Raw genomic sequence first — 14330 nt, forward strand, 5'->3', positions numbered from 1 at the left:
CCCATGAAATGAAGTATTTGAGGAAAAGTAACACAGTCACATGGAAGAGGAATATGTTTGGTTCCTTGAAAGGAGTTGCTATGATGTAAGGTCCTCAAAGATGAATTTGGGGGACCAGCTAGTATTCAACATTCCTTGTTAGAAATGCAGTCTCAGGCTCAGAGCCAAATCTTTTGAACCAGAATTTGCATTTTAACAAGATTACCAGGTGCTTCAAATGCTGGTCTAAGTGTTTATTTTTAATTTCCATTCGTGTCCAAAGCGACCAGTGCTTCTGACTTTATCTTGTATAAAAAGGGTATCTGATAGCTTCTGGCAGTAGCTTTGTTACCTCCTTAAATCACATTGTTTCATATCCATCCCTCCTTTGTGTCCCTGTGCTCCTGCCTTAATTCAGCTGGTTTCTTTTGCCTGTATTACTTACAGGTCTTATCCCTGGTTGTCATCTTTCCCCCCAGCCTCAGACCTTCATCTATACTGTGGCTTGCTTGGTTTTTCATAACACATACTTGATTGTCACCTCTGCTTTCGGTTTCAGACCTTCCTTTGGGTCGTACTCATTGCTTGGAGCCCAACTAAATCAAACACAGCCTAGCAGTCAAGGCCTTTTATGTTTACTGTCGTTTTGTTAGCTTCATCAGTTGCTGTTTCCTTAGTCACTTCTGCTCTAGCTATTCTGAGCTTGTGTTAGCTTTTACTGTGTCTGTGACATCTGCCTCCATGCTCTTTGTTTTTCCTGCAGTGTGTCTGTGCTGTCCTTTAAATGAAATACTGCTATTTTTTAAGGTTAGCGGAAAGTGGCTGGAGGGTTTATTGCCTGCCATGGCTCTGAGCCTTTATCTGTGCCACACCTGTATCAGTGCTTCCCTTTATTGGAGGGTCTGCTCCTAGTTATGTAGCCTTCAGTTTGTTTTATAATATATGAATGGATTTTTAGTTTTGTTAGTCTTGGTAATTATTATTAGTGTTCTTTTTCTATTGGGCACTTGTGTGTGTGTGATTTGCTTGTGTGTGTGTAATTTGCTACATCCTGTTAATTCAGTTCTTCTGAAGCAGATGAGGTAGACCACCCATGGCTATGGATTTCAAAGGTTTTTATCCGCTTCTGCAGTTCTTTGTTCATCCTTTGTTGTTGTTGTTTCTGTTTGTTAGCTCCCCCTTCCCTTTCAGTTGGAGGGTGTTCAGTTCTTTCTGTTCATGTTTAACATGGTAGCTAACTGTGGTGACTGACTACTTGCTATGATGTAAGGGTCCTCAAAGATGAATTTGGGGGACCAGCCAGTATTCAACATCCCTTGTTAGAAATGCAGTCTCAGGCTTTATTCCTGATATTTGTTTGGCATTCATGCTTTGCTCTGCTCTTTGACCATCCATTCTTTTCAAAGTCTACACTTACAGTCTGTAGATTTTGAGAACTCTTCCCTTTCTTTAGAACAAACAAAATGTGCAAAACAAACAAAACAAGCACTGCTGTGCTGGTCGCATCTGACTCTTCGTGACCCCACAGATTGCAGCCCGCCAGGCCCCTCTGTCCGTGGGGATTCCAGGCAAGAATACTAGAGTGGGTTGCCGTGCCCTCCTCCATGCTCTCCCAACCCAGGGGTCGAACCCAGGTCTCCTGAATGGCAGGTGGAGTCTTACTGACTGAGCCACCGGAGAAGCCCGAACACCGTAAGGCTTAAGGCCTCTGTGTCTCCTGCAGTAGCACCTGTGTTGGTCGTGCAGTTGTGTCCAACTCTGCAGCCCCGGGGACTGTGTGGCTGGCCAGGCTCCTCTGTCCATGGACTTCTCCAAGCGTGAATATTGGAGTGAGGAGCCATTCCCTTCTCCAGGGGATCTTCCCAACCCAGGGGCCGAACCCTGGTCTCCTGAATTGCAGGCAGATTCTTTACTGTCTGAACCACATCTGTTTAAAAGCTTTACTTAAATTTATTGCCTCCAATGCATTTAAACAATGTTTTCTATTTAGAAATCACTTAGCAGTTTCACAACTGCATTGGCAAGGTGATTTAGTTTAAAATATGTTTACACTGTATCATTTCCCCTTTGCGTGTAAGTTTTTTGTTTGTATATTCTATATTTTTGTATATGCCTCACAAGAAGTTTTGTTTTTCTCTCACAGTTGCATAATGGTTCATTGGTTTAGCCAGTTCAAAATCATCCTCCTTCAGAAGTTGAGAGACCTGTCTGTGCTTACTGTCCTAGTACTTAGCGGGAAGAGAGAGGGTTCTTGACAATAGTCTTGATCTTTTTAGTTCAGTAATATTCTGCTGTATTCCTAGGAAGCTCTGAGAAAAGAAGTTCTAATGTTTCACCAAGTCTTTGTTTAGCTGCCTAAGCTTAGGTCTTTACTGTTCACCCTTTCGGCACGTGTGCCCATCAGTCAGGATTCAGCTTACGTAGAGCATATTGAATTGTCTTAACTCAGGAAGATTTTTTCTCCTTTTCTCTTCTTCTGGCCTTTCAAAATCCTATTCTTTATCTCTTTTAATGTTTCAGTTATTTTTTTCATCTCTTTGTGCTATAGCAACTAGCTCTTTGAGGTTCCCGTTCAGTTTCTATCAGCGGTGTTGCTAATGTAGTGACTCTCACTTGCTCAATGTAGGACTCTCGTTGGGGAGATAGAGATACAGAAGGCACTTGGAGAAAAGGACCCGAAACAGATTCTGAGTGGAGAAGAGGCCCTCCAGAGAAGTAAGTAGAATTAAGGAGAAGAGACTAATCATAGGTCCTGTTAGTATCTTATTTTGGGGAAAAGGGAGTCATGAAGAATTGTATGTGTATCTATTACTGAAATGTTTGTCATGGTTTACTTCAGTGCTGCTGTAATTACTGACATAGATATCTTGAAAATATGTGCTTTAGGTTTTTCTTTTTTAATTTCCTAAACTAATGGTATTTGAGGTTAGAGTATAGTGAATGGTTTCATAGTATTTTTCTTGTCGTTTTGAAAGCTGGTAGTAATAGATTTAGAAATTGCTAAGGCATTCCTCAGAAAATGAAGATACCTTTTAGAGGCAGTTGTCTGCTTACTGGTTTATTTGTTGACATAAAATTTTGGATTTTGTGTTTTTTTTTTTTTAATTGGAACATACTCTTGTGGGACTAAGATTAGTGAATTTACACTTTGGAAGTGAGTAAAATCATTGCCAAAGAGATGACGTACTTTGTTAAGTGTACTCTTAAAGGTGTTTGACTTGTTACTCTGTAGGGAGTGGAGACGTGGAGAAGGGCGGGACGAAGAGAGACCTCACAGAAGAGACGATGACCGACCGAGGCGCCTGGGGGATGATGAAGAGAGAGAGTCCTCTGTTAGACCAGATGATGATCGCATTCCCCGACGTGGCATGGATGACGACAGAGGCCCACGACGTGGTCCTGATGAAGATCGGTTCTCTCGAAGGGGGGCGGACGATGACCGGCCTTCTTGGCGTAGCACAGATGATGACCGGCCTCCCAGACGAATTGGCGATGAAGACAGGGGTAGCTGGCGTCACGCGGATGACGACAGACCACCTAGACGGGGACTGGACGAGGACAGAGGAAGCTGGCGCACGGCTGATGAGGACAGAGGACCCAGACGCGGGCTGGATGAGGACCGGGGGCCGCGCCGAGGAGGTGCGGAAGATGAGCGTTCGTCCTGGCGGAATGCTGACGACGATCGTCCCAGGAGGGGCATGGATGATGACCGGGGTCCCAGGCGGGGCTTGGATGATGATCGAGGACCTTGGCGGAATACCGACGATGATAGATTTTCCAGGCGTGGTGCAGATGATGACAGATTTTCCAGGCGCGGTGCAGATGATGACAGGGGGCCTTGGAGAAACATGGATGACGATCGGATCTCAAGACGGGCTGATGATGATCGGATTCCCAGAAGGGGTGATGATTCACGACCTGGTCCCTGGAGACCATTTGTCAAACCAGGTAAAATTGTGGTAATTGGATGCTTTATATATATTTACAAATGCTACCTGAAGTTTTATACCAGCTAATCCCCACTATTCTATGAAGGGTAGCAGGTTATTTCAAAGAAAAACACAGGTCTCAAAGGACAACTTACATTTTGATTGTTAAGTAAGACGTGTTCCTGCTATTTCAGGGCTTTGAGGTTCTTCTTTCTGTGCTCGTCCCTAAGTATCAGTGTTCTTCAGGATCCTTCCTGGACTGGACTACTTGTAGAAGTAATGAAAAATAAAAATATACTTACTAATCATTTGTCTGTACTCTTGTCAACCATGGCATTATGTTCATGAGAGGAGCCCATTTCCTTTCTCGGTCTTGGGCCTGTTCATCCTTTCATACTTTTTTTAAAAATTTATTCAGCTGTGCTGGGAGAAGGCAATGGCACCCCACTCCATTACTCTTGCCTGGAAAATCCCATGGATGGCGGAGCCTGGTAGGCTGCAGTCCATGGTGTCACTAAGAGTCGGACACGACTGAGCGACTTCACTTTCACTTTTCACTTTCATGCATTGGAGAAGGAAATGGCAACCCACTCCAGTGTTCTTGCCTGGAGAATCCCAGGGATGGGGGAGCCTGGTGGGCTTCCGTCTATGGGGTCGCGCAGAGTCGCACACGACTGAAGCAACTTAGCAACAGCAGCAGCAGTAGCTGGGACTTAGCTGCCGAGCGCAGGATCTTATTTTGTGGCATGTGAGTTCTAGTTCCCTGACCAAGGATCGAACCCAGGCTTCCATTGGGAGAGTGGAATTTTTATAGCTGCTGGACTACCAAGGAACTATCCCCGCTTCATAATTTTTATTATTCTCAAGTAACTGTGTACAGGTCTATGCCTTCATTACTGTCTTGCCCAGATGACTTTTCCCCATACCTTCAGACCTGAGTTTCCAACTTTTGTGTAGCACCTGGTCACTGACACTTCAGACTCAACCTATGAAAACAGAATTCCTCCCTGCCCACACCTCCATCCCTCCCCAGGGGAAAAAAACCAAACCCACACACGTTTTCTCTTTAGGGGCATCACTGTCCATCTAATTGTATAAAATGGGAGTTCTCCTTTACTCTGCTCTTTCATCCTCCTCGTATCTTTTCAATAACTGATGTCTTTTCAGTAATTTGTTTTAAAAGCAGTTTGAGCACCTGCCTGCCCCTTAGCCTGAGTGGTTTCTGTTGCATACTTGTGTTTCTTCTCACTTGATTCCATTGTGAAATTTTGTGACTTTTGGGTAAGCTTAACTTTGCTGTGCTTTTTGTAACATGGGGATAATAGCATAGTAGATTCTCATTAATTCATGATAATTACATTTTTATAAAGTCAGTGAATACTGAACCATTGCTACTAAGGGAAATACTAGGTTAGGTTCCTGTTTTTTCCTGAACTCTCTAGTCAGTTTTTTCCAGCCAATCAACACATAACCTTGTTTTAATTTTCTGTTTAAAGATACCTTATTTAATGTGTATTATTGATTCATTAGCATTTAACTCCCTGGCCAACAGCACTGTCACTCATTCCTGAAAGAAGCTTATCTAACACCTGTATTTTCTCCCTAAGTCACATCCATTGCCTTTTTGTGTTTGGGAGAATGCTGGGGGTAACTGAAATCACTAAAAAGAAGCACAACAAAAGTGGAAATGTGGCACTAAATAGGCCACTCAGAGGCTGCTTGTTTAAAGTAGGAGAGCTGCAGCCAGAAGACAGCATTGCCTGTTTAGCTCAGCTGAGAGCAGGCCCATCAGGTGGCTCAAATGTCACCACTGGGTACCTGCCTGGAGTGACTGGTGAAAGTGCTGGAGTGCTAATTTTGGAATTACAGATTTTTAGCAAGTAGCAAATTAACAGGTATGGAATAATCTGCGTATCTCAGAGCTGTGGCTACAATTGAAAGAGCTAATAATAGACGGTTTAGACTAGTGCTGTGGCCCACCGGAATATAAATGGTAGTGATGATAATTGTTGGCCTTGCAGCTATGAGATTTTCATCGAAATAATCTGCTTCCTCTCATTTCCTTTTCTGTGTGCGCCTGTGCATTTGTGTGCATACATTTTTCCTAGATTTGGACATCCCATGGCTAAGTGAGATACTGAGAGGGCCAAAGGCTTTGTCCTTGTTCATGAACTATGGTGGTAAAAGGAAAGAGTCTTTTTTGTTAGAAAGGTTTTGAAAATGTTGAAAGATACACATGAACTCATAATTGGGGCTCTGTCTCTCAGATCTAGATCCTACCCCTCACCCTTGAAGTTCTCTGCTTAAATGAGTTGTCTTCACTGTCAGAACAGGTTTACAGATTTTTATACCTGAAATCTTTACATATGGAACATAAAGTTCCTATGTGTTATATGTTAGAAAAACAATAATAGGTAGTCAAAATAGGAGCTGGTTCTGTGAAATGAGGTAAATGCATTTAGTTTTTTTTAATTATGTTAGAGTGTCTTAATTAGCCATTATAGTGGTGATGGATTAACATCAAGATTTGTTGTTGCCAGTCTGTTTCTTGAGTGGAAATTTTCATTTTTTTTTTTTAAAACCTAGGTGGATGGAGAGAGAAAGAAAAAGCCAGAGAAGAGAGTTGGGGTCCACCTCGAGACTCGAGACCATCAGAAGACCGTGAATGGGAGAGGGAAAAAGAGAGAGACCGAGATAATCAAGATCGAGACGAGAACGACAGGGACCCAGAGAGAGAGAGAGACAGAGAGAGGGAGAGAGAGAGAGACAGAGAGAGAGATGGTGATCGAGACGACCGCTTCAGACGGCCAAGGTTTGATACTCTGGTTAAGACTGTGGTCTTACGGTTAAAATTCCTTTAATGTTGTCCTATGCATTCCCAGCCATTTTTGAAAAACATGCTCCCCCCTTTCATATATTTATCTAGTAGCATCATAGATTTTAAAAAATTTAGAGGTCGTCTAATTGAACCAGATTCCTCTTTTCAAAGAAGGGACAGGCAGGCAGGCTGGTGCTGTCTGTAGGCGGTGTGGCTCTGTGGTGGTGGAACCAGTCCAGGTTCTTCCCTGTCCATTACTTTTCCCCTGTGGTTGAGGTCCGTTATTGCTTTTAAATTATTAAAAAACCCCTTTGCTTTTACTAGTTTTAAGAGTTCTGTCTTCATCTGGTCAAAGTGGCTTTGTACTAATCTAATCTAGATCAGCACAATTCAGTACAGTTTCCTGCAAGGATGAAAGTGTCCTGTAGATGTAATGTCCACACAGTAACCAGCTGTCACGTTTGACTGTTGAGTGTTTGGAAGGGGTAATAACTGTTCTTTTGGACAATGCAGAGCCAGATGTTCTCATTTGACTTCATGCCTGAAGCATCAGTTTGAGGTCAACTCACGACTTTAAAGTTTATTCCTGTTATTTGCTGATCTGGGTATTATATATCCACTTAAATTTACCCATGTTGTCTAACAATAGAACTTGTCATTTAAATTGGCTTGCAGGGATGAAGGTGGCTGGAGAAGAGGACCAGCTGAGGAGTCTTCAAGCTGGAGAGATGCAAGTCGTCGTGACGATAGGGACCGCGATGACCGGCGTCGTGAGAGAGATGATCGCCGTGATCTAAGGGACAGACGGGATGACAGGGACCGAAGAGGACCGCCTCTCAGATCAGAGCGTGAGGAAGGTAGAGATGTGTTTTCTGTGTGACCGCTGAACACCGGGGAGCCACAGTTGATGAGGGGATTTACTGTCTCTTTAACTTGTGTGAACACCAAAAATAAGATGGCCAAGTAGATCATTTATTCCATTTAAAGTTCATGGTCTTCACAAAGTTACTGGAGAAGGAAATGGCAACTCATTCCAGTGCTCCTGCCTGGGAAATTCCATGGACTGAGGAGCCTGGTAGGCTACCGTCCCTGGGGTTGCAAAGAGTCGGACAGGACTGAGCAACTTCAGTTTCACTTGCATTTTGTTTAAAATGACCATGGCACTTTTGCCTCAAAAGCTTTTACTATTTATTTGGTTTTACATCGAGGGTATTTTCTTCTTTTATAGTATAATGAAATATATTTCACTTATTTGCTGTTAAGTCTTCAACGGGAGCCAAAAATCCTGTAAAAAATTTTTATCCAGCCAGATTTTTGTCACCTTATCCTAAATTTTTTAAAAATTAGGACACTTCCCAAGCCAGTGATTTCTTGCTTGCAAGTTGGTATTTTTGTCTATTTTAAAGGTTTTTCAGAAATTGTATCAAAATGATTAAAATGTATTTAGCTTTTTTAAAATGAAGATTCTCGATCATCTTCAGTACTGGATTTCTGAGTAATTTGAGGCATTCCTTTGCTTCAGTTCTATTTAGTCTGAGCTGATAGAATACAGTACAAATTTATTCTCTCTCCTTTTCTTTTAATTAAAGTAAGTTCTTGGAGACGTACTGATGACAGGAAAGATGACAGGGCAGAAGAGCGGGATACTCCTCGTCGTGTTCCTCCCGCAGCTCTTTCAAGAGATCGAGATCGAGACCGAGACCGAGAAAGGGAAGGTGAGAAAGAGAAGACCTCCTGGAGAGCTGAGAAAGATAGGGAATCTCTTCGTCGTACTAAAAATGAGACTGATGAAGATGGATGGACCACAGTACGACGTTAAGTCTCAAGATAGTGGATTCAAACTCATGTCTTTACATGGGTTTGATCACATTCAAGGATTATTATATTTGTGCTTCAACCAATCTAAATTGGATTCTTTAATGTCTCACCATAACACAAAAAGCATGAACTTGTATTAATCCTATATAATAGATTGATCAGGCACCGCATCCACAGACGGTTGGAAAACCACGCCATGTTTTTGAATTTAAGGTGTTGCATTATTTCGTCAATCATTTGTTTACAAAAAAGAAAAACTAAAAATAAATTTAAAATGAGAATTCTTCAGGTATTGAGTAACACCTATATCTTGGTATAGAACTGATCTTTTTTCTTTTGATTTTGAAATATCTGGTATTAATTTGGAATGAAGTAAGGTTCTGTTATAGAGAATGTATCTGAAGTCTCTAAAACAGGGAGCTGAAACAGTTCTCACACCATTGAGACATACCTCTAGGTACTTTGAGGTATTTACTAAATTCAGAAGGTTTTTAGGTTTACTGTAAGTGCAGTAAACATTAGACACATTGGATACAGTGGAGTTTTTGGTAGATTTTACTTGAAAGAAGGTGAGTATAAGCCAACTTGTGGTCATTATTATAATGACGAGAATACTGCTGGAGTGTGAATCCAAAACAGATATAGCTTTTAAATTTTAAAGCATTTGGTAAACTGTGGCTGAGTTGTTTCTGTTGCCAATAGCAAACTGCTTTTCCATTTATGGAGAATTCATGCCTTTCAAGCATTTTAAATATGACAATATTTATAAATGTGTGGTTTGGAGGAATTCTTTAAATTCTTTTTCCTAATTTCCTTTCTCTTCAGAATAGATTCTTTCAATAAGTAATTTGTAGTAATGACTGTGTTGACTTCAATTTTGGAGTGTAGTAGCTATGTTAAAGATTAACTCTTTGGTCTTATTGAAGCCAACACAGAACTTGCTGCTGTGTTTTTTCTTCAATGATAAATAAAACACTTACAGAATTTGTTTTAGTGTTGATTTGTGGTTAGAGTTAGTGTTTCATATATAATGTTTACCTTACATATTCCTTGAGTTTATTTCACTTGAGGTTTTACCAGTGATATTAACTTTCTCACTGTTGCGTATCAAAGAAAATAACCTAAATATAACAAAAAGCAAATGTGGCTAGGATGTTTCCACTAAAGTGTCTTCCTCTGTTACCGGATGAACCTCTTAGTTTCCCTGTAAAGTTGTCCTGTCTGTATGGGGGGGTGTGTGTGTGTGTAAAGTTGCATTTCCCTGTAAAGTTGTCCTCTCTGTGTGGTGTGTGTGTGATGTACATCTTGAGTTTTCCCCTGAAATTAAAAGCATAATTGATTTCACAGAATGTTAATTGCAAATTTATAGTGGCTCTAGGCACTTAGATTATCTCTGGTGTTGAGTAGTGGTGAGAATTACTCTTGGTGCAGCCATGAGGCCAGAAGAGGGAGTATTGATGCTTTTTTATAAAAAACTTTACCAAGTGCAGCCTTTGCTTTTTGATGTTAATAATGATAGAACTCACTTTAAAAAAACGTTTTTCTTAATTTACATTTCAAACAAGTGAAAGTCTTGTGAGAAGAGGGCCTTTTGTAACAAGTGAAAACTTGGGACAGTAACCTGCTCTGTCCCCAAGTTACTAGAACAGGACATACCTGGGCAGTCACATACAGGCCCCAACAGACATTCATTTGAGCTGATTGGTTTAGATGGCTGTCTGATGGTTAGGTTTCCAGGCTGGTCTGCAAACCACCCTTCCTACCCAGACCCTCTCCCAGATGTACTGTTCTCCCAAGTTCTGTGACCTGGGTGATGGAATCAGAGCACAGGGTAAGGGCAGAAGAGTGCAGCTGCTTGTGATCCTGCTCAGGGTCTCAGTCTTACCCCGTCCCTCAGTGTTTATTCTTCTGCATTTGTAGACAGGGTGTCATCACTATCAGCATGGGTGGATCTGAGGGTGGAGGCAGCGGCCCAAAGAAGGTTCCACATCCCAGTGGTTGTCCAAACTGGCTACCAGGGGGAGGTTGGCATCTATGTGTGTGACATGGTTTGGCTAGACACCGACTTAAGATTTTGTAAGTCTAACTAAAATATACTGGAAATTAATGGAAGCAATGTTCATGTTGTAGCTAAGAACAGATTAAAAAATTAGGACTAACACTGAAATTTTTAAGTATATGTTCATTTGTGGTATGATTTTAAAATGTAAGGCAGTCTGGCTGCACAGTTGGTAAAGCTCTTTTGAGGATTCCGTACATCTTTTTCCAAAAATATGCAGTCTTATGAAAATAAGTACTTTTGTCACTATTTTGTATACTTTCTAGACTTCAAAAAATTGGATTTCCTTTTATCTTAAATTTAGCTTTTCAAGTGCTTAAAACATGTTTCAGATTGAGAGTTGCTTTTAAATGTGTTAGAGCCTGTTTAGTAAACTTCATAAGAGAGTTCTAGAGAACTACTGACATTCTCCGTTATGCTTTAAAATACTAGAAACTAAAGTTAGCTGGAAAACAGGCAAATGGCTGGTGAGGGGTTGCTGCTGATAGGTAAGTGACCTGCCTAGTCCTTCCCGTCTGGAGAATGCACCCATCTGTTACTAGTGACTCTTGAAAAGGGAGAATTAAAGCAGTGGCAAGAGGTGACAGGAATTCGTGTGACCAAAAAACAACCCAGAAAGCAAAACTATTTTAAATTGATATGTTTTCTAGAAAAACTGAAGAGAAGTTAATGCATGCCTTTGAGTTTAGGTATATTCATGTCTGAAGTTTTCTCATTTGGAGCTGTACTAACAGGGTTTTTTTTCTTGACCAAGAAATGAATGGTTTGCCTGTATGCACCCCCCTCCCCCTTCTCTCACCCTTTGACCAAAAAAGCTCATAGCTATCTCAGCTATCATGGCAGCTTCTTAGACTTTAAAAGAAGTGTTCAAATCAAGCAAATCTGCTGTGGAGGGAGGGAGTTGTTTAATATGAAGGCAGCCTAATTTTTAATAATCTAGCTAAGCTCTCCTGGAACCTCTAAAGACTAAATCTGTTGCTGTTATTTTCAGATAGTGATTTTGTACATTTTAGATGACTTCATGTTAATTCATTTCCATTTTTACCTTCTGTGTCTGTTCCGATGGTACATACGGTGTGGTATGCACTGTGGTGGACTTGAAAATGAAGATGGGAGGTTAAAAGTAGAAGTCAAGCACCTTTGCCCAAGATTAGATTTAATCTCACCGATGAAAATAACTGGTGGGATTCCAGAAGGGTTGTCTTCTAATGAGAATGGGAACACAATAGATGGAGGCTGTGTTCCTTGTGTTACCCCCCCTACACCCAGTCAGTTCCTTTAATTGGTACTTATACTGGTTTGAGGACTTCTGTGATGGTTTAAAGCTGACACAGTCCAGAGTGGAACCTTCCTGAACACCAGTTGTTTCATTAACCTTCCAGAGCTCAAAGGATTCCATCTTACATTTAGTCTGAGAGGCAACAGCTGGAATGAGATTTCCACTATTTAGAGACCCTGAAATGGAGCAATTCAGAGTGAATGAGTTATTGCACCCGTTTGATCTTAAGTATCACATATTTTTGAAGAACTGGAATAGGAAGGGGCATAAAGAAAAAGCCAAGTAGAGTTAAAGGCAAGGTTAATGAATTCATATACTGTTACTGTATAAATACACAATTTTTTTAAACAGCACCATTTTCAAGTGTATACACAATATGATTATAACTTGGCACTATTTTTAAAGGGGAAAAACGGTAGTAGTTGCTCGTTCAGTAATAAAAAGATCTGGTACATGAGCTGTATTCTACCTGCTACCTACAAATTGTACATTTTATACATCTCCAGCTAGGACAAAAACAAGCCACAAGGAGGGAACACCCACCCAAACTAACACTGTAAAGCATACCAAGTCTTCACTTAATGATGCTACCACGCAGGGCTTCACCTGGAATTACAACTGGGTAAGGACAACAGAAATATTGTTTCAGACAATAAAATAGTCATTTTGCTGACACTCCATAAAATCGCCAGTTTTAAGTTCAGTTGAGAGGCTTTTAAAAAAATATTCTAGACCTAGTAAAGTGCCTCCATTCATAAAATTAAACATCCAAGATTAGACTGAGACAATTTCATACTGATGCGCATCTAAAATAGGTCGACGTATAAATAAACCACAGCGCCTCTAAGTTGCCACATTTCAGTTAGTGGAATACCCAGCCTTCACCATCTGGATGTGCACAAACTAGAAACATTAATCAAAATTTTAACGTCTAGTCTCAACTGCTCTTCGTTAGGAAAATACTCGGTACCGTCGGCTTCCTCTGGAAAAACCAAGACGAGCTCCACACTCCCCGGCAGCGAGGAAGAGATGGTGCGCAGACCAAACACGAGAGTGGGCGGGCGGCTACCCCAGTGGCATCAGGTGGCAGCAGCAGACCGGGGTCCGGGCCCTTAGCGCAGCTTCTTGCCGGGCAGGCCGTCCCGGGCGCTGCGCGGCGGCGGGCGGGCTGCAGGCGGCGGCGGCACTTTGGAAAGCGGGCAGTACTTGATGGTGTGCGCGTTGTCGCCGCTGGCACCGCACAGGGGACACGTGTACCGGCGCAGCACGGGGCACAGCACCCGCCCGTCGGGTCCCTTCAGGATGTGGGTGGTGTAGAGCGCCACCGCCTCCTTGTTGTTCCGGCAAAACACGCACACCTGCAGCTCGGGCTTGAGCAGCCGGGCGGCGGCCGCCCCGGAGGCGGCGTGCAGCTTGGGCTCGGCCGCCCACGCCGGGGCCCGCTCCTCTCGCGGTGCTGCTTCGGCGGTGGCCGCGGCGGCGGCGGCGGGTGCGCAGCCCAGAAGCACGGCAGCGGCGCGACCAGCGAACGGGCTCAGCTCAGCGAAACGCTCCTCCAGCAGCCCGGCCTCGGCAGGGTCCGCGCACAGCTCCAGCGCGCGCAGCTCCAGCGCGCCCCCCAGGTAGCGGCTCCGGGACCCCGGATCGTCGCTGTCGTCGTCGTCGTCGTCCTCGTCGTAGTCGGGCGGCCCCAGCGCGGGCCCCAGCGCCCCAGGCCCGGCCCCCACGTGGGGGGAGCAGCACGACGAGGAGGAAGAAGAAGGCGGGGAGCCGTCCCCGCCGCCGTCCCCGCCGCGGGCGCAGCCGAAGCGCGGCTCGCCGTCCACCGCCTTGGTGATGAGCGTGGCGAGTCCCAGATAGTCGTTCCACGAGCTGAAGGGCTGCGGGTGCGCCGGGCCCTGGGTGCTCACGTAGCGGGCGCTGGGCACGAGCGCCATGGGCGGGGGGGCGCGGCCGCGGCGGGGCGAGCGGGGCGCCCAGGGGAAAGCCTCCATGGGCGGGTTGCGGGCCGCGCGCGCCGCCTCCCCGCCGCCGGCGCGGGCCGGACGGAAGGGACGAGCCGAGCCTGCCCGCCGGCCTGCCTCGGGGTGGGGCTGCCTCGCCGCCTTTTATCGGGACCCGCTCCTCCCCGCCCCGCGGCTTCTCCGCCGCGGCCCTGCCCCCTGCCCTCCCCCGCCCGGGCCACCTCGCCCGCGCCCGGGACGGAGGCGGAGCGGAGGCGGACGCGCGGGGGGCGGGCGGGCAGTGAGCGCGCGCTGCTCCGGCCCGCGAGGTTCCTGCAACCCACGCGCTGCGCCCGCCTCGCCAGCTGTGGGGCAGCTTTCATTCTGGGAGGGGGCGGACAGGCGCCGCCTCGGGCCGCTGCGCTAATTGGCTGCTGACCAGAGCCCCCTGCGCCACGGGCGCCGCTCCGGGCGCTGATTGGTGAATCCGGGGGAGGGGGCGTGC

The 14330-nt window shown here is 44.6% G+C and overlaps 2 protein-coding genes across 2 annotated transcripts in view; one reads left to right on the forward strand and one right to left on the reverse strand.

Moving 5' to 3' along the window:
• EIF3A (eukaryotic translation initiation factor 3 subunit A) overlaps positions 1-9532 on the forward strand; it is a 31520-nt gene extending 21988 nt beyond the window's left edge. The window contains exons 18-22 of the mRNA XM_027529404.1: positions 2606-2694; positions 3212-3927; positions 6495-6720; positions 7402-7583; positions 8316-9532. Of these exons, the coding sequence (XP_027385205.1) occupies positions 2606-2694; positions 3212-3927; positions 6495-6720; positions 7402-7583; positions 8316-8545 (1443 nt within the window). The 3' untranslated portion in view covers positions 8546-9532. The remainder of the gene's footprint in view (positions 1-2605; positions 2695-3211; positions 3928-6494; positions 6721-7401; positions 7584-8315) is intronic.
• A 2210-nt stretch (positions 9533-11742) lies between these two features.
• NANOS1 (nanos C2HC-type zinc finger 1) lies at positions 11743-14103 on the reverse strand. The gene has a single exon (XM_027529406.1). The coding sequence runs from the start codon at positions 13874-13876 to the stop codon at positions 12995-12997; it is 882 nt and encodes a 293-aa protein (XP_027385207.1). The 5' UTR covers positions 13877-14103; the 3' UTR covers positions 11743-12994.
• Between the last annotated feature and the right edge of the window lie 227 nt (positions 14104-14330).

This window comes from Bos indicus x Bos taurus, chromosome 26, assembly GCF_003369695.1.
Source record: "Bos indicus x Bos taurus breed Angus x Brahman F1 hybrid chromosome 26, Bos_hybrid_MaternalHap_v2.0, whole genome shotgun sequence".
NCBI lineage: Eukaryota > Metazoa > Chordata > Mammalia > Artiodactyla > Bovidae > Bos > Bos indicus x Bos taurus.

What these genes read in the sequence shown, in the direction of transcription:
- NANOS1 (XM_027529406.1), bottom strand. Translation starts at nt 13,876, where the DNA reads ATGGAGGCTTTCCCCTGGGCGCCCCGCTCGCCCCGCCGCGGCCGCGCC.